Here is a 21,548-nt window from a genome sequence, read left to right on the forward strand (position 1 = left end):
TCCCTCAATAGCTCAGAAGGTATCGTGGCAAGTCTGCCATTTCCGGGCGATTTGGTGTTTTTATGGATGCCTCAATAGCTCAGAAGGTTTCATGGCAAGTCTGCAATTTCCTGGCGATTCGGTGCCATAGGTTCGAGTCTCAGCAACGGCATGGGATAATTGTTGAGGCCAGAAAGGATTTAATTATCCCCTGCGCCAGTGCGTTAATGTCTATGCATGTAACAGTCAACCTCGACATACATACAATATATAGTTATTCATACATCAATACATACACACATACACACACATACACACACACACACATACACATGACTACAATTCAATCAGTTAATACTTTAAGAAGAAGAAGAAATGCTTTATTTAAAGATGCACTCAACTCATTTTATTACAACAACATGGCGTTGGACATATGGATAAGAACCACAAAGCTAATGAGAGGAGAAATCTGATGCCGCCACTTTATGGGCTACTCCTACTGAATAAGGAATAAGTGGTATTTTATACGCACTTACTCGCAGACAGGGCACTACATACCACGCCCTTTGGTATATACCAGTCGTTTAGCACAGGTTGGAACGTAAAAGGTCCAGTGGTAGCCAGCTCCATCGAGTAGGTTCGATCCTGCGACCCAAACACCTCAGGTGAGAGCTCTACCGACTGAGCTTAAATCCAGCAGCTGCATATATTCTAATAATCCGATTTTCGTCAAACTGTTCATTATCTTCCTTTTTACACGTTTTTTTTTTTTTTTCATACATATTTACGTTTTTTGTCAACTGCTTTTTGGCAGAAAATAAATTGATGGTACACACTAAAAACGTCACAGACCATAAGTTGCCATACTAGAGGGAGTGGGTTTGGAAATAATTTGAAATTAGACACTGCATTTTGTCACACATGCTATACATATATGAATTGGGAAGATTTAAGGGTACGTAATGTTACCCTCAGTATCCTGTGTTAAAAACCCTGATATTGACCCCCTCCAACCCCATTACAAAAGAGGAAAAGTCATTGCATATATTCCAGACTGTCTGCAAGGTAAGAAGACTTCAGCAGCATCATGGCGTATAGATATGACGACACGTGACACATGATATGTATTTCGATTTTTTTTAAATTACTAGAAGCTGCCATTCTGGAATTGTTTGCTTTACAACACCTGAGCACATTTTAAATTATGACTGTTTGGTGTCTAACATATAGTTGTGACACTTGGTCTAGATAGTGAAGGAAAAAATCTGCTCCCACTACATTATATATTTCTACCAGAAAACAGCAAATAATATTTATATGCAAAGACATAGTATCAACTAGCACGATATCTAATATATAACAAGCATGGTTACTGGTTGGGACGAGAAAAACCCAATGAGTCCACCGAGGAGGCTCGATCACATGACCCCAAAACACCTCGATTGATCGCTCTACGACTAGGCTAGATATAACCCATAAAACAGCTGAGGTTATCCCAAATGGTCCATTCCGCTATTGTGTGTTCCACAGCTGTTGTGGTATACGTTATTTGGGTAACCAGTCAATTCTTACCATAGTCATGTAATTTCGTACCATTGTCATTACGTACCCAATTTTACCATTTCGTACCCAAGTCATTTCCTATCCTGGTTATTTCGTACCATGTCTGTTTGGTCATTTCGTACCAAAGTCATTTTGTACCTCAATCAATTTTTGTGCAGCTTAGTTGAATGATAGATAGTAAAATGTGGAATTACTGATTAAAAAAATAAACATTAGGCTAATACAACTAAATTGAAGCCCCACCCCTTGATAAAGAAAGAAAGAAAGAAAGAAAGAACAAGAAAAATACTTTATAAGGTATGCTTAAACGTCAACGTTTATTCGTCCCCCATTCATAAGTCTTAATTTTTTTTATTTTTTTTTTATGCCATTTCTCTTCATTAAAAAACGTGTTGTCCTTACTACATTAGACACCCACTTAAAACAGTTAAAAACAACAACAACAAAACCTTTTGGTTGTCGATAAGCTTCTTTCCCCCTTCCTCTCTGTCCCTCCCTCTCCCCCCCCCCCCCCCGCCGCCCACCTCCAATGCAAGCTCATTTCACCTACCATTCTTGACACTCAGATCATTTTAAAATGCGTATTTATGTATGTATGTATGTATATATGTATGTATGTATGTATGTATGTATGTATATGTATGCATATGTATGTATGTATGTATAGGAATACGGTTGTGCAGTATATGACAAGAAATGTAATGAATATAACTCCCATACATATCACATATTGTTTATATACATAATATGAAATATAAAACATTTGCCTTACCGCTATACAGGTACACATCATCATGTTATCATTTTATTATTGTTGTATATTGTAAGACGATGATTCAAGGCACCCCAACCTTGACATTGCCAGTGATCTGGGGGTAATAAAGGTGTAGGACCCCCCCCCCCCTCCCCCCAAAAAAAAACCCCAACAAAAAACAAACAAAAACAAACAAACAAACAACAACAAACAAACACACACAAAAAACAACAACAACAACAACAACAACAACAACAAAAAAAACAAACAAATAAACAAACACCCCCCCCCCCCCCAAACAAAAAAAAAAAAAAAAAAAAAAGAAGTGGAATACCATGACAAAAATAAGATACCGAATACAAAATGACTATGGTACGAAATAACCAAATATTATGGTATGAGATGGTAAAAAGTAGGAACGAAATGGCTTTTGTACGAAATGACTGTGGTACGAAATGATTATGGTACGAAATAACCATAAACTATGGAACGAAATGGATGGTACGAAATTACTTTGGTACCGCTATTAAAAAACTTCTGGATCGGTTCCTGTTAAGTCATTAATGTAATGTACTGATACAAAAAATAAATAAGGGTGCTACTGGGGATAAAACAATGTAAAGTAACTATAAGATCGGTTGATACATTACGACTCTCATGTTGAAATTCCATGAAAAATATATAATATTTATTATTTACTAATGCACGGACAAGTGTTCATCTGAAAGCCACTTTCCCTTTTTGTGCGAGTGTGTGTGTGTGTGTGGGGGGGGGGGGGGGGGGGGGTGAGGTCTTAATCTCGATTCTTCACAGTGACATATTGCAAACACTCATGGCCAGAATATTGTATACCCGCGGTGTTATCGTATTGTGGACATTCAAGGCCGTGTTTAGGTGTTTAGGGCACCTCCGAAAAAGTCTCAACAATAGCTTTGTGGTTTAAAAAATTGCTTTGCGCATTACAAAGTACTATTCCACTCCAAGCACCACCATAAACAATATAGATATGACCACAAGGGATCCAAATTAAAAGAAATTTTGTTTTGGATAGGCGAGGTCTTCCCAGACCTAACACTGTGGAATCTGCAAACGCCGACCTTGTGTAAGCTGATTTGTGTTTGCTACTACACCCCAGTTGATTTCGGTTCGGTGCGGTATGTAAATATATACTTTATAAAATACAATTCAAATAAATAATGTATTGGCAAAATTGTTTTAATGTACTGCATGTACATGGAATGGCCAAATGTGATTTACGTATGTTTTACAAGAAAAGGTTACACAAAACTGGGACACATTTTACATTCCAAAACATTCATATCTTTAATTCAGTGAAACAAGCTACAATGGCCTTCACGTAGCCTCGTATCATAATCTTTGGTTAAGAAAATAGCCTTAGTGATTTATAGAACAAAACTGCATTCAAAACATACAGATATATATATATTTTTTTTTTGTACAATAGAAATAAGTTAACTTCGTGCATTTTGGATGATGAATTGTATAAACAATTGAACAGGACAATAGTCGCCAAACAGGCTCTCATAGCATTTTCCCGCAGACAAGACAGCTCATACCACAACATTTGATATACCCGTCGAAGGGAACTGGTTGGGATGGTGTGGCAAAATATTATGGTGTTTAACATATGGCTATTTCAACATTTGGTATAGGCAGTAAGAGAAAGGAAAGGAATGTCTGTTTCATAACACCTCAGCACATTTTAAACTACAGCTATTTGGTGTCTAACATATGGTTATTTCTACACTTGGTATAGATAGTAAGAGAAAGGAAAGGAATGTCTGTTTCATAACACCTCAGCACATTTTAAACTATGGCTATTTGGTGTCTATCATATGGTTATTTCTACACTTGTTCTAGATAGTGAGAGAAACGAAAGGAATGTTTGTTTAACGACACCTCAGCACATTTTAAACTATGGCTATTTGGTGTCTATCATATGGTTATTTCTACACTTGGTCTAGATAGTGAGAGAAAGGAAAGGAATGTTTGTTTAACGATACCTCAGCACATTTTAAACTATGGCTATTTGGTGTCTATCATATGGTTATTTCTACGCTTGGTCTAGATAGTGAGAGAAAGGAAAGGAATGTCTGTTTAACAACACCTCAGCACATTTTAAACTACGGCTATTTGGTGTCTATCATATGGTTATTTCTACACTTGGTCTAGATAGTGAGAGAAACGAAAGGAATGTTTGTTTAACGACACCTCAGCACATTTTAAACTATGGCTATTTGGTGTCTATCATATGGTTATTTCTACACTTGGTCTAGATAGTGAGAGAAAGGAAAGGAATGTTTGTTTAACAACACCTCAGCACATTTTAAACTACGGCTATTTGGTGTCTAACATATGGTTATTTCTACACTTAGTCTAGATAGTGAGAGAAAGGAAAGGAATGTTTGTTTAACGACACCTCAGCACATTTTAAACTACAGCTATTTGGTGTCTAACATATGGTTATTTCTACACTTGGTCGAGATAGTGACAGAAAGGAAAGGAATGTTTGTTTAACAACACCTCAGCACATTTTAAACTACGGCTATTTGGTGTCTATCATATGGTTATTTCTACACTTGGTCTAGATAGTGAGAGAAACGAAAGGAATGTTTGTTTAACGACACCTCAGCACATTTTAAACTATGACTATTTGGTGTCCATCACATGGTTATTTCTACACTTGGTCTAGATAGTGAGATAAACGAAAGGAATGTTTGCATAACAACACCTCAGCACATTTTAAACTACGCCTCTTTGGTGTCTAACATATGGTTATTTCTACACTTGGTCTAGATAGTGAGAGAAAGGAAAGGAATGTTTGTTTAACAACACCTCAGCACATTTTAAACTACAGCTATTTGGTGTCTAACATATGGTTATTTCTACACTTGGTCTAGATAGTGAGAGAAAGGAAAGGAATGTTTGTTTAACAACACTTCAGCACATTTTAAACTACGGCTATTTGGTGTCTAACATATGGTTATTTCTACACTTAGTCTAGATAGTGAGAGAAAGGAAAGGAATGTTTGTTTAACAACACCTCAGCACATTTTAAACTACGGCTATTTGGTGTCTAACATATGGTTATTTCTAAACTTGGTCTAGATAGTGAGAGAAACGAAAGGAATGTTTGTTTAACGACACCTCATCACATTTTAAACTATGGCTATTTGGTGTCTATCATATGGTTATTTCTACTCTTGGTCTAGATAGTGAGAGAAAGAAAAGGAATGTTTGTATAACAACACCTCAGCACATTTTAAACTACGGCTCCTTGGTGTCTAACATATGTTTATTTCTACACTTGGTCTAGATAGTGAGAGAAAGGAAAGGAATGTTTGTTTAACAACACCTCAGCACATTTTAAACTACGGCTATTTGGTGTCTAACATATGTTTATTTCTACACTTGGTCTAGATAGTGAGAGAAAGGAAAGGAATGTTTGTTTAACAACACCTCAGCACATTTTAAACTACGGCTATTTGGTGTCTATCATATGGTTATTTCTACACTTGGTCTAGATAGTGAGAGAAACGAAAGGAATGTTTGTTTAACGATACCTCAGCACATTTTAAACTATGGCTATTTGGTGTCTATCATATGGTTATTTCAACACTTGGTATAGATAGTGAGAGAAAGGAAAGGAATGTTTGTTTAACAACACCTCAGCACATTTTAAACTACGGCTCTTTGGTGTCTATCATATGGGTATTTCTAAACTTGGTCTAGATAGTGAGAGAAACGAAAGGAATGTTTGTTTAACGACACCTCAGCACATTTTAAACTATGGCTATTTGGTGTCTATCATATGGTTATTTCTACTCTTGGTCTAGATAGTGAGAGAAAGAAAAGGAATGTTTGTATAACAACACCTCAGCACATTTTAAACTACGCCTCTTTGGTGTCTAACATATGGTTATTTCTACACTTGGTCTAGATAGTGAGAAAAAGGAAAGGAATGTTTGTTTAACAACACCTCAGCACATTTTAAACTACAGCTATTTGGTGTCTAACATATGGTTATTTCTACACTTGGTCTAGATAGTGAGAGAAAGGAAAGGAATGTTTGTTTAACAACACCTCAGCACATTTTAAACTACGGCTATTTGGTGTCTATCATATGGTTATTTCTACACTTGGTCTAGATAGTGAGAGAAACGAAAGGAATGTTTGTTTAACGACACCTCAGCACATTTTAAACTATGGCTATTTGGTGTCTATCATATGGTTATTTCTACACTTGGTCTAGATAGTGAGAGAAAGGAAAGGAATGTTTGTTTAACAACACCTCAGCACATTTTAAACTACGGCTCTTTGGTGTCTATCATATGGTTATTTCTACACTTGGTCTAGATAGTGAGAGAAACGAAAGGAATGTTTGTTTAACGACACCTCAGCACATTTTAAACTATGGCTATTTGGTGTCTATCATATGGTTATTTCTACACTTGGTCTAGATAGTGAGAGAAAGGAAAGGAATGTTTGTTTAACAACACCTCAGCACATTTTAAACTACGGCTCTTTGGTGTCTAACATATGGTTATTTCTACACTTGGTCTAGATAGTGAGAGAAACGAAAGGAATGTTTGTTTAACAACACCTCAGCACATTTTAAACTACGGCTATTTGGTGTCTAACATATGGTTATTTCTACACTTGGTCTAGATAGTGAGAGAAAGGAAAGGAATGTTTGTTTAACAACACCTCAGCACATTTTAAACTACGGCTATTTGGTGTCTAACATATGGTTATTTCTACACTTGGTCTAGATAGTGAGAGAAAGGAAAGGAATGTTTGTTTAACAACACCTCAGCACATTTTAAACTACGGCTATTTGGTGTCTAACATATGGTTATTTCTACACTTGGTATAGATAGTGAGAGAAAGGAAAGGAATGTTTGTTTAACAACACCTCAGCACATTTTAAACTACGGCTCTTTGGTGTCTAACATATGGTTATTTCTACACTTGGTCTAGATAGTGAGAGAAAGGAAAGGAATGTTTGTTTAACAACACCTCAGCACATTTTAAACTACGGCTATTTGGTGTCTAACATATGGTTATTTCTACACTTGGTCTAGATAGTGAGAGAAAGGAAAGGAATGTTTGTTTAACAACACCTCAGCACATTTTAAACTACGGCTATTTGGTGTCTATCATATGGTTATTTCTACACTTGGTCTAGATAGTGAGAGAAACGAAAGGAATGTTTGTTTAACAACACCTCAGCACATTTTAAACTACGGCTCTTTGGTGTCTATCATGTGGTTATTTCTACACTTGGTCTAGATAGTGAGAGAAACGAAAGGAATGTTTGTTTAACGACACCTCAGCACATTTTAAACTATGGCTATTTGGTGTCTATCATATGGTTATTTCTACACTTGGTCTAGATAGTGAGAGAAAGGAAAGGAATGTTTGTTTAACAACACCTCAGCACATTTTAAACTACGGCTATTTGGTGTCTAACATATGGTTATTTCTACACTTGGTCTAGATAGTGAGAGAAAGGAAAGGAATGTTTGTTTAACAACACCTCAGCACATTTTAAACTACGGCTCTTTGGTGTCTATCATATGGGTATTTCTAAACTTGGTCTAGATAGTGAGAGAAACGAAAGGAATGTTTGTTTAACGACACCTCATCACATTTTAAACTATGGCTATTTGGTGTCTATCATATGGTTATTTCTACTCTTGGTCTAGATAGTGAGAGAAAGAAAAGGAATGTTTGTATAACAACACCTCAGCACATTTTAAACTACGCCTCTTTGGTGTCTAACATATGGTTATTTCTACACTTGGTCTAGATAGTGAGAAAAAGGAAAGGAATGTTTGTTTAACAACACCTCAGCACATTTTAAACTACGGCTATTTGGTGTCTAACATATGTTTATTTCTACACTTGGTCTAGATAGTGAGAGAAAGGAAAGGAATGTTTGTTTAACAACACCTCAGCACATTTTAAACTACGGCTATTTGGTGTCTATCATATGGTTATTTCTACACTTGGTCTAGATAGTGAGAGAAACGAAAGGAATGTTTGTTTAACGATACCTCAGCACATTTTAAACTATGGCTATTTGGTGTCTATCATATGGTTATTTCAACACTTGGTATAGATAGTGAGAGAAAGGAAAGGAATGTTTGTTTAACAACACCTCAGCACATTTTAAACTACGGCTCTTTGGTGTCTATCATATGGGTATTTCTAAACTTGGTCTAGATAGTGAGAGAAACGAAAGGAATGTTTGTTTAACGACACCTCAGCACATTTTAAACTATGGCTATTTGGTGTCTATCATATGGTTATTTCTACACTTGGTCTAGATAGTGAGAGAAAGGAAAGGAATGTTTGTTTAACAACACCTCAGCACATTTTAAACTACGGCTCTTTGGTGTCTAACATATGGTTATTTCTACACTTGGTCTAGATAGTGAGAGAAAGGAAAGGAATGTTTGTTTAACAACACCTCAGCACATTTTAAACTACGGCTATTTGGTGTCTAACATATGGTTATTTCTACACTTGGTCTAGATAGTGAGAGAAAGGAAAGGAATGTTTGTTTAACAACACCTCAGCACATTTTAAACTACGGCTATTTGGTGTCTAACATATGGTTATTTCTACACTTGGTCTAGATAGTGAGAGAAAGGAAAGGAATGTTTGTTTAACAACACCTCAGCACATTTTAAACTACGGCTATTTGGTGTCTAACATATGGTTATTTCTACACTTGGTCTAGATAGTGAGAGAAAGGAAAGGAATGTTTGTTTAACAACACCTCAGCACATTTTAAACTACGGCTATTTGGTGTCTAACATATGGTTATTTCTACACTTGGTCTAGATAGTGAGAGAAAGGAAAGGAATGTTTGTTTAACAACACTCAGCACATTTTAAACTACGGCTTTTTGGTGTCTAACATATGGTTATTTCTACACTTAGTCTAGATAGTGAGAGAAAGGAAAGGAATGTTTGTTTAACAACACCTCAGCACATTTTAAACTACGGCTATTTGGTGTCTAACATATGGTTATTTCTAAACTTGGTCTAGATAGTGAGAGAAACGAAAGGAATGTTTGTTTAACGACACCTCATCACATTTTAAACTATGGCTATTTGGTGTCTATCATATGGTTATTTCTACTCTTGGTCTAGATAGTGAGAGAAAGAAAAGGAATGTTTGTATAACAACACCTCAGCACATTTTAAACTACGGCTCCTTGGTGTCTAACATATGTTTATTTCTACACTTGGTCTAGATAGTGAGAGAAAGGAAAGGAATGTTTGTTTAACAACACCTCAGCACATTTTAAACTACGGCTATTTGGTGTCTAACATATGTTTATTTCTACACTTGGTCTAGATAGTGAGAGAAAGGAAAGGAATGTTTGTTTAACAACACCTCAGCACATTTTAAACTACGGCTATTTGGTGTCTATCATATGGTTATTTCTACACTTGGTCTAGATAGTGAGAGAAACGAAAGGAATGTTTGTTTAACGATACCTCAGCACATTTTAAACTATGGCTATTTGGTGTCTATCATATGGTTATTTCAACACTTGGTATAGATAGTGAGAGAAAGGAAAGGAATGTTTGTTTAACAACACCTCAGCACATTTTAAACTACGGCTCTTTGGTGTCTATCATATGGGTATTTCTAAACTTGGTCTAGATAGTGAGAGAAACGAAAGGAATGTTTGTTTAACGACACCTCATCACATTTTAAACTATGGCTATTTGGTGTCTATCATATGGTTATTTCTACTCTTGGTCTAGATAGTGAGAGAAAGAAAAGGAATGTTTGTATAACAACACCTCAGCACATTTTAAACTACGGCTCCTTGGTGTCTAACATATGTTTATTTCTACACTTGGTCTAGATAGTGAGAGAAAGGAAAGGAATGTTTGTTTAACAACACCTCAGCACATTTTAAACTACGGCTATTTGGTGTCTAACATATGTTTATTTCTACACTTGGTCTAGATAGTGAGAGAAAGGAAAGGAATGTTTGTTTAACAACACCTCAGCACATTTTAAACTACGGCTATTTGGTGTCTATCATATGGTTATTTCTACACTTGGTCTAGATAGTGAGAGAAACGAAAGGAATGTTTGTTTAACGATACCTCAGCACATTTTAAACTATGGCTATTTGGTGTCTATCATATGGTTATTTCAACACTTGGTATAGATAGTGAGAGAAAGGAAAGGAATGTTTGTTTAACAACACCTCAGCACATTTTAAACTACGGCTCTTTGGTGTCTATCATATGGGTATTTCGACACTTGGTCTAGATAGTGAGAGAAACGAAAGGAATGTTTCTTTAACGACGCCTCAGCACATTTTAAACTATGGCTATTTGGTGTCTATCATATGGTTATTTCTACACTTGGTCTAGATAGTGAGAGAAAGGAAAGGAATGTTTGTTTAACAACACCTCAGCACATTTTAAACTACGGCTCTTTGGTGTCTAACATATGGTTATTTCTACACTTGGTATAGATAGTGAGAGAAACGAAAGGAATGTTTGTTTAACAACACCTCAGCACATTTTAAACTACGGCTATTTGGAGTCTAACATATGGTTATTTCTACACTTGGTCTAGATATTGAGAGAAAGGAAAGGAATGTTTGTTTAACAACACCTCAGCACATTATAAACTACGGCTATTTGGTGTCTAACATATGGTTATTGCTACACTTGGTATAGATAGTAAGAGAAAGGAAAGGAATGTTTGTTTAACAACACCTCACCACATTTTAAACTACGGCTGTTGGTGTCTAACATATGGTTATTTCAACACTTGGTATAGATAGTGAGAGAAAGGAAAGGAATGTTTGTTTAACAACACCTCACCACATTTTAAACTACGGCTCTTTGGTGTCTAACATATGGTTATTTCTACACTTGGTCTAGATAGTGAGAGAAAGGAAAGGAATGTTTGTTTAACAACACCTCAGCACATTTTAAACTACGGCTTTTTGGTGTCTAACATATGGTTATTTCTACACTTAGACTAGATAGTGAGAGAAAGGAAAGGAATGTTTGTTTAACAACACCTCAGCACATTTTAAACTACGGCTATTTGGTGTCTATCATATGGTTATTTCTACACTTGGTCTAGATAGTGAGAGAAACGAAAGGAATGTTTGTTTAACAACACCTCAGCACATTTTAAACTACGGCTCTTTGGTGTCTATCATGTGGTTATTTCTACACTTGGTCTAGATAGTGAGAGAAACGAAAGGAATGTTTGTTTAACGACACCTCAGCACATTTTAAACTATGGCTATTTGGTGTCTATCATATGGTTATTTCTACACTTGGTCTAGATAGTGAGAGAAAGGAAAGGAATGTTTGTTTAACAACACCTCAGCACATTTTAAACTACGGCTATTGGTGTCTAAGATATGGTTAATTCAACACTTGGTATAGATAGTGAGAGAAAGGAAAGGAATGTTTGTTTAACAACACCTCAGCACATTTTAAACTACGGCTCTTTGGTGTCTATCATATGGGTATTTCTAAACTTGGTCTAGATAGTGAGAGAAACGAAAGGAATGTTTGTTTAACGACACCTCATCACATTTTAAACTATGGCTATTTGGTGTCTATCATATGGTTATTTCTACTCTTGGTCTAGATAGTGAGAGAAAGAAAAGGAATGTTTGTATAACAACACCTCAGCACATTTTAAACTACGGCTCCTTGGTGTCTAACATATGTTTATTTCTACACTTGGTCTAGATAGTGAGAGAAAGGAAAGGAATGTTTGTTTAACAACACCTCAGCACATTTTAAACTACGGCTATTTGGTGTCTAACATATGTTTATTTCTACACTTGGTCTAGATAGTGAGAGAAAGGAAAGGAATGTTTGTTTAACAACACCTCAGCACATTTTAAACTACGGCTATTTGGTGTCTATCATATGGTTATTTCTACACTTGGTCTAGATAGTGAGAGAAACGAAAGGAATGTTTGTTTAACGATACCTCAGCACATTTTAAACTATGGCTATTTGGTGTCTATCATATGGTTATTTCAACACTTGGTATAGATAGTGAGAGAAAGGAAAGGAATGTTTGTTTAACAACACCTCAGCACATTTTAAACTACGGCTCTTTGGTGTCTATCATATGGGTATTTCGACACTTGGTCTAGATAGTGAGAGAAACGAAAGGAATGTTTCTTTAACGACGCCTCAGCACATTTTAAACTATGGCTATTTGGTGTCTATCATATGGTTATTTCTACACTTGGTCTAGATAGTGAGAGAAAGGAAAGGAATGTTTGTTTAACAACACCTCAGCACATTTTAAACTACGGCTCTTTGGTGTCTAACATATGGTTATTTCTACACTTGGTCTAGATAGTGAGAGAAAGGAAAGGAATGTTTGTTTAACAACACCTCAGCACATTTTAAACTACGGCTATTTGGTGTCTAACATATGGTTATTTCTACACTTGGTCTAGATATTGAGAGAAAGGAAAGGAATGTTTGTTTAACAACACCTCAGCACATTATAAACTACGGCTATTTGGTGTCTAACATATGGTTATTGCTACACTTGGTATAGATAGTAAGAGAAAGGAAAGGAATGTTTGTTTAACAACACCTCACCACATTTTAAACTACGGCTGTTGGTGTCTAACATATGGTTATTTCAACACTTGGTATAGATAGTGAGAGAAAGGAAAGGAATGTTTGTTTAACAACACCTCACCACATTTTAAACTACGGCTCTTTGGTGTCTAACATATGGTTATTTCTACACTTGGTCGAGATAGTGAGAGAAAGGAAAGGAATGTTTGTTTAAACACACGTCAGCACATTTTAAACTACGGCTTTTTGGTGTCTAACATATGGTTATTTCTACACTTAGACTAGATAGTGAGAGAAAGGAAAGGAATGTTTGTTTAACAACACCTCAGCACATTTTAAACTACGGCTATTTGGTGTCTATCATATGGTTATTTCTACACTTGGTCTAGATAGTGAGAGAAACGAAAGGAATGTTTGTTTAACGACACCTCAGCACATTTTAAACTATGGCTATTTGGTGTCTATCATATGGTTATTTCTACACTTGGTCTAGATAGTGAGAGAAAGGAAAGGAATGTTTGTTTAACAACACCTCAGCACATTTTAAACTACGGCTCTTTGGTGTCTATCATATGGTTATTTCTACACTTGGTCTAGATAGTGAGAGAAACGAAAGGAATGTTTGTTTAACGACACCTCAGCACATTTTAAACTATGGCTATTTGGTGTCTATCATATGGTTATTTCTACACTTGGTCTAGATAGTGAGAGAAAGGAAAGGAATGTTTGTTTAACAACACCTCAGCACATTTTAAACTACGGCTATTGGTGTCTAAGATATGGTTAATTCAACACTTGGTATAGATAGTGAGAGAAAGGAAAGGAATGTTTGTTTAACAACACCTCAGCACATTTTAAACTACGGCTCTTTGGTGTCTAACATATGGTTATTTGTACACTTGGTCGAGATTGTGAGAGAAAGGAAAGGAATGTTTGTTTAAACACATCTCAGCACATTTTAAACTACGGCTCTTTGGTGTCTAACATATGGTTATTTCTACACTTGGTCTAGATAGTGACAGAAAGGAAAGGAATGTTTGACACCTCAGCACATTAAGAGAGGGCTTAGTAAGTTTGCAAACTTTGACAAAAATATTTTGTTGTGTATGTAATACATTGTAAATGATTTCAGTAAGAAAACCAACCAATAACACATACCCACATAAAATACACATATTTGCTATGGGAATCCCCCACATAACTAATACTACATTACTAATACATAACTAATACTACATTACAAAAACTTGTACGAGAACACTTATGTAGTCCATGGCCTTACACACACACACACACACACACACACACACACACACACAGAGAGAGAGAGAGAGAGAGAGAGAGAGAGAGAGAGAGAGAGAGAGAGAGAGACATACACACGCAGACACACAGACACACATGCATACACATATACAACAGACACACACACACACGCACACACACACACATACACTCACATACAAACATACACACACCCATACGCGCATACACACACACACACACACACACACACACACACACACACACACACACACACACACACACACACACACACACACACACATATGTACTACGGTGACATTCCATAACTGACGTGTGCATCCATAGTTATCATTCAAAAAAAATTCAATAGCAACCTTACACTGAAAGCTTTCCAGTGTTCAGGAAAAAAAGACAGAAAAGAAACAAACTTAAGCACTAGTTTATTTTTATGTAAGGATATTGAATATAATGTCTTGCAAGTTTGAGACCACGTCACGTATTCCTACGTCATTCATATGTATAGTAATGGCGGACTGGAATTAAAGTTGTGTGTACAGTTTACAGTTTATGTATGTATGTATGAATATCTATATATTGTATGTATGTTGAGGTTTGCTGTTACATGCATAGATATTAAGGCACTGACGCAGGGAATAATTAAATCCTTTCTGGCCTCACAAATTGTCCCATGCCGTTGCTAGGACTCAAACTTGTGGCACCGAATCGCCCACAAATTGCAGACTAACCACGATGCGCTCTGAGCTATTGAGGCATCCACACGCATGGGGCCTACATTCACCGTGGTCGATCCCGATTACGTGCGTGAAACAGTGACAGACCTGGCACTGGCTAATATGTATTGATGTCTGAATTTCTACATAGTGTATGTATGTCGAGGTTGACTGTTACATACATAGATGTATAACTTACTTATGTACTGATGTATGTATGTATACATGTGTGTATGTTTGTAAGTATGTAAGTATGTAAGTATGTAAGTATGTATGTATGTATGCATGCATGTATGTATATATGTATGTATGTATGTATGTATGTATGTATGTATGTATGTATGTATGTATGTATGTATGTGCATGTGTATGGGTGTATACGTGTGTGCGTGCATGCGTGCATTCGTGCCTCTATACTTACGTCAAAACATGATGGTCGAAGATTCACTTTTTGGTTTGGGACTTTGATCGATCCGTAGTAAGCTTCACACCTATTCAGTAAAAACAATGTTTTGTTTTCAAATGATTGAGTTTGATCAATTGTACCATACATCCCTTCACCGAGTATTCAGGGGCGATAAACCCAATATTACTTTCTATTATAGGTCACGTTGGAATCCATACAATTCCCAGCTTAATGCTGCATTGTGCAACAAAAATATTTTAATGTTGCGTACCACACAGTTTGAAGGATCATAACACTGTTTAGTGATCTTACCTACACAAACAGAGATGTTTCAATGAGTGGCACATTCGACGATCTGAACGACAAAGTCATTCACCGCAATCAAGCTCGTATCTCTACACTATGCAGAGTCGAATGGACATTTGGCAAGCTAGTGGATGATTCCATGAATCTCTATCTAGTGTCTCTTCACTTACTCACGAACAGAAATATATTTTTTGCACAGTACGTCCTTCGAGACCACCACAAAGAGGACTGCTACTCCCAGACTAGTTGACAAAATCAAACTTAGAAAATGACAGAGCTCATTGGAACAAATACAGCTGTGGTGAGATGCACTCATGAAGCCCTGTCAAAATTAGTTTAATAATGTGAACTTCACACTTTTTTGTTGATTTCTTTGAGATTAAGAGGAATTATGTTCTCTTCTCTAACTTCAAACATATCAAACTTTTGCAAGGGACGTTTTAGTGTACATCTGAATGTTCTGGAGCTGTCACAACAGCTTCATGCTATGTAATATCAATTCATGCTATGTAATATCAACATCAAGTGTTGTAATATCGATTCATTCTATATAATAACAACTTCATCTTATGTAACATCAAGTCATGCTATGTAATACAAACATCATGCTATATAATATCAACTTCATGCTATGTAATATCAGCTCCATGTTGTGTAATATCAAGTTCATGTTGAGTAATATCAACTTCACCGTATGTAATATCAACTTCATGCTATGTATTATCAACTTCACGTTTTGTAATATCAATTCATGCTATGCAATATCAACTTCATATTATGTAATATCATTCATGTTATGTAATATCAACTCCATGTTATGTAATATCAACTTCATGTTATGTAATATCAAATTCGTGTTATGCAATATCAACTCCATGTTATGTAATATCAACATACTATGCAATATCAACTTCATGTTATGTAATATCAACTTCATGTTATGTAATATCAACTTCATGTTGTGTAATGTCACCTTCATGTTGAGTAATATCAACTTCATGTTATGTAATATCAACTTCATGTTATGTAATATCAAATTCATGTTATGTATTATCAACTTCACGTTTTGTAATATCAACGTCATGTTATGTATTATAAACTTCACGTTTTGTAATATCAATTCATGCTATGCAATATCAACTTCATATTATGTAATATCAATTCATGTTATGTAATATCAACTCCATGTTATGTAATATCAACTTCATGTTGAGTAATATCAACTTCATGTTATGTAATATCAACTTCGTGTTATGTAATATCAACTCCATGTTATGTAATATCAACATACTATGCAATATCAACTTCATGTTATGTAATATCAACTTCATGCTATGTAATATCAATTCATGTTATGTAATATCAACATCAAGTGTTGTAATATCGATTCATTCTATATAATAACAACTTCATCTTATGTAACATCAAGTCATGCTATGTAATACAAACATCATGCTATATAATATCAACTTCATGCTATGTAATATCAGCTCCATGTTGTGTAATATCAAGTTCATGTTGAGTAATATCAACTTCACCTTATGTAATATCAACTTCATGCTATGTATTATCAACTTCACGTTTTGTAATATCAATTCATGCTATGCAATATCAACTTCATATTATGTAATATCATTCATGTTATGTAATATCAACTCCATGTTATGTAATATCAACTTCATGTTATGTAATATCAACTTCGTGTTATGCAATATCAACTCCATGTTATGTAATATCAACATACTATGCAATATCAACTTCATGTTATGTAATATCAACTTCATGTTATGTAATATCAACTTCATGTTGTGTAATGTCACCTTCATGTTGAGTAATATCAACTTCATGTTATGTAATATCAACTTCATGTTATGTAATATCAAATTCATGTTATGTATTATCAACTTCACGTTTTGTAATATCAACGTCATGTTATGTATTATAAACTTCACGTTTTGTAATATCAATTCATGCTATGCAATATCAACTTCATATTATGTAATATCAATTCATGTTATGTAATATCAACTCCATGTTATGTAATATCAACTTCATGTTGAGTAATATCAACTTCATGTTATGTAATATCAACTTCGTGTTATGTAATATCAACTCCATGTTATGTAATATCAACATACTATGCAATATCAACTTCATGTTATGTAATATCAACTTCATGCTATGTAATATCAATTCATGCTATGTAATATCAACATCAAGTGTTGTAATATCGATTCATTCTATATAATAACAACTTCATCTTATGTAACATCAAGTCATGCTATGTAATACAAACATCATGCTATATAATATCAACTTCATGCTATGTAATATCAGCTCCATGTTGTGTAATATCAAGTTCATGTTGAGTAATATCAACTTCACCTTATGTAATATCAATTCATGCTATGCAATATCAACTTCATATTATGTAATATCATTCATGTTATGTAATATCAACTCTATGTTATGTAATATCAACTTCATGTTATGTAATATCAACTTCGTGTTATGCAATATCAACTCCATGTTATGTAATATCAACATACTATGCAATATCAACTTCATGTTATGTAATATCAACTTCATGTTATGTAATATCAACTTCATGTTGTGTATGTCAACTTCATGTTGAGTAATATCAACTTCATGTTATGTAATATCAACTTCATGTTATGTATTATCAACTTCATGTTATGTATTATCAACTTCACGTTTTGTAATATCAACTTCATGTTATGTATTATCAACTTCACGTTTTGTAATATCAATTCATGCTATGCAATATCAACTTCATATTATGTAATATCAATTCATGTTATGTAATATCAACTCCATGTTATGTAATATCAACTTCATGTTGAGTAATATCAACTTCATGTTATGTAATATCAACTTCGTGTTATGTAATATCAACTCCATGTTATGTAATATCAACATACTATGCAATATCAACTTCATGTTATGTAATATCAACTTCATGCTATGTAATATCAATTCATGCTATGTAATATCAACATCAAGTGTTGTAATATCGATCCATTCTATATAATAACAACTTCATCTTATGTAACATCAAGTCATGCTATGTAATACAAACATCATGCTATATAATATCAACTTCATGCTATGTAATATCAGCTCCATGTTGTGTAATATCAAGTTCATGTTGAGTAATATCAACTTCACCTTATGTAATATCAACTTGATGCTATGTATTATCAACTTCACGTTTTGTAATATCAATTCATGCTATGCAATATCAACTTCATATTATGTAATATCATTCATGTTATGTAATATCAACTCCATGTTATGTAATATCAACTTCATGTTATGTAATATCAACTTCGTGCTATGCAATATCAACTCCAAGTTATGTAATATCAACATACTATGCAATATCAACTTCATGTTATGTAATATTAACTTCATGTTATGTAATATCAACTTCATGTTGTGTAATGTCACCTTCATGTTGAGTAATATCAACTTCATGTTATGTAATATCAACTTCACGTTTTGTAATATCAACTTCATGTTATGTATTATCAACTTCACGTTTTGTAATATCAATTCATGCTATGCAATATCAACTTCATATTATGTAATATCAATTCATGTTATGTAATATCAACTCCATGTTATGTAATATCAACTTCATGTTGAGTAATATCAACTTCATGTTATGTAATATCAACTTCGTGTTATGTAATATCAACTCCATGTTATGTAATATCAACATACTATGCAATATCAACTTCATGTTATGTAATATCAACTTCATGTTATGTAATATCAACTTCATGTTGTGTAATGTCAACTTCGTGTTGAGTAATATCAACTTCATGTTATGTATTATCAACTTCACGTCTTGTAATATCAACTTCATGTTATGTATTATCAACTTCAGGTTTTGTAATATCAATTCATGCTATGCAATATCAACTTTATATTATGTAATATCAATTCATGTTATGTAATATCAACTCCATGTTATGTAATATCAACTCCATGTTATGCAGTATCAACTTCATGTTACGTAATATCAACTTCATGTTATGTAATATCAACTTCATGTTATGTATTATCAACTTCATGTTGTGTAATGTCAACTTCATGTTGAGTAATATCAACTTCATGTTATGTAATATCAACTCCATGTTATGTAATATCAACTTCATGTTATGTATTATCAACTTCACGTTTTGTAATATCAATTCATGCTATGCAATATCAACTTCATATTATGTAATATCAATTCATGTTATGTAATATCAACTCCATGTTATGTAATATCAACTTCATGTTGAGTAATATCAACTTCATGTTATGTAATATCAACTTCGTGTTATGTAATATCAACTCCATGTTATGTAATAGCAACATACTATGCAATATCAACTTCATGTTATGTAATAGCAACTTCATGTTGTGTAATGTCAACTTCATGTTGAGTAATATCAATTTCATGTTATGTAATATCAACTTCATGTTATGTATTATCAACTTCACGTTTTGTAATATCAACTTCATGTTATGTATTATCAACTTCAGGTTTTGTAATATCAATTCATGTTATGCAATATCAACTTTATATTATGTAATATCAATTCATGTTAGGTAATATCAATTCGTGCTATGTAATATCAACTTCATGTTATGTAATATCAATTCATACTATGCAATATCAACTCCATGTTATGTAATATCAACTTCGTGTTATGTAATGTTAACTTCATGTTATGTAATATCAATTTCATATTATGTAATATCAACACTCTGCTATGTAATATCAACTGCATGTTATGTAATATCAACTTTATGCTATCTAATATCAACTTCATTTTATGTAATATCAACTTCATGTTATGTAATACAAATTCATGCTATGCAATATCAACTTCATGGTATGTAGTATCAGCTGTATGTTATGTAATATCCGTTTCATGCTACGTGATGTCATCTAAGTGTTATGTACTATCAACTTTATGCTATGTAATATCAAATTCATGCTATGCAATATAAAATTCATGCAATGAAATATCAACATCATGCTATATAATATCAACTTTATGCTATCTAATATCAGCGTCATTTTATGTAATATCAACTTCATGCTATGTAATATGAAATTCATGCTATGTAATATAAAATGATTGCTATGTAATATCAACTTCATGCTATGTAATATCAACTTCATGTTATGTAATATCAACTTTATGTTATCTAATATCAACGTCATTTTATGTAATATAAAATGATTGCTATGTAATATCAACTTCATGCTATGTAATATCACTTCATGCTATGTAATATCAATGTCATGGTATGTGATATCAACTTCATGTTATATAATATCAACTTCAAGTTATGTAATATCAATGTCATGCTATGTAATATCAACGTCATTTTATGTAATATCAACTTCATGCTATGTAATATGAAATTCATGCTATGTAATATAAAATGATTGCTATGTAATATCACTTCATGCTACGTAATATCAATGTCATGGTATGTAATATCAACTTCATGTTATATAATATCAACTTCATGTTATGTAATATCAACTGCATGTTATGTAATATCAACGTCATTTTATGTAATATCAACTTCATGTTATATAATATAAATTAATGCTATGTAGTATCACTTCATGCTATGTAATATCAATGTCATGGTATGTAATATCAAGTTCATGTTATATAATATCAGCTTCATGCTATGTAATATCAACTTCATGCCATGTAATATCAACTTCATGTTACGATTTTCGGTTAATAACAATAATAAGATCTGGAACGTAAATTAGAATATTTCAGCATTTTGTTGCTCCGCCTTACCGTGGCTACTGGGTCCATGTCTGTAGTTAGGTTAGTACTATGTTAGGTACTACACATTTT

At 33.9% G+C, this 21,548-nt stretch overlaps 1 protein-coding gene across 3 annotated transcripts in view; it reads right to left on the minus strand.

Moving 5' to 3' along the window:
• Window positions 1–21,548, minus strand: part of LOC121373223 (blastula protease 10-like) — a 117,806-nt gene that overhangs the window by 82,461 nt on the left and 13,797 nt on the right. For all 3 annotated transcript variants that reach the window (XM_041499715.1, XM_041499714.1, XM_041499713.1), the window contains exon 6: window positions 15,352–15,421. In XM_041499715.1, coding sequence (XP_041355649.1) covers window positions 15,352–15,421 — 70 coding nt within the window. The remainder of the gene's footprint in view (window positions 1–15,351; window positions 15,422–21,548) is intronic.

This window comes from Gigantopelta aegis, chromosome 5 (genome assembly GCF_016097555.1).
Source record: "Gigantopelta aegis isolate Gae_Host chromosome 5, Gae_host_genome, whole genome shotgun sequence".
Taxonomy (NCBI): Eukaryota; Metazoa; Mollusca; class Gastropoda; order Neomphalida; family Peltospiridae; genus Gigantopelta; species Gigantopelta aegis.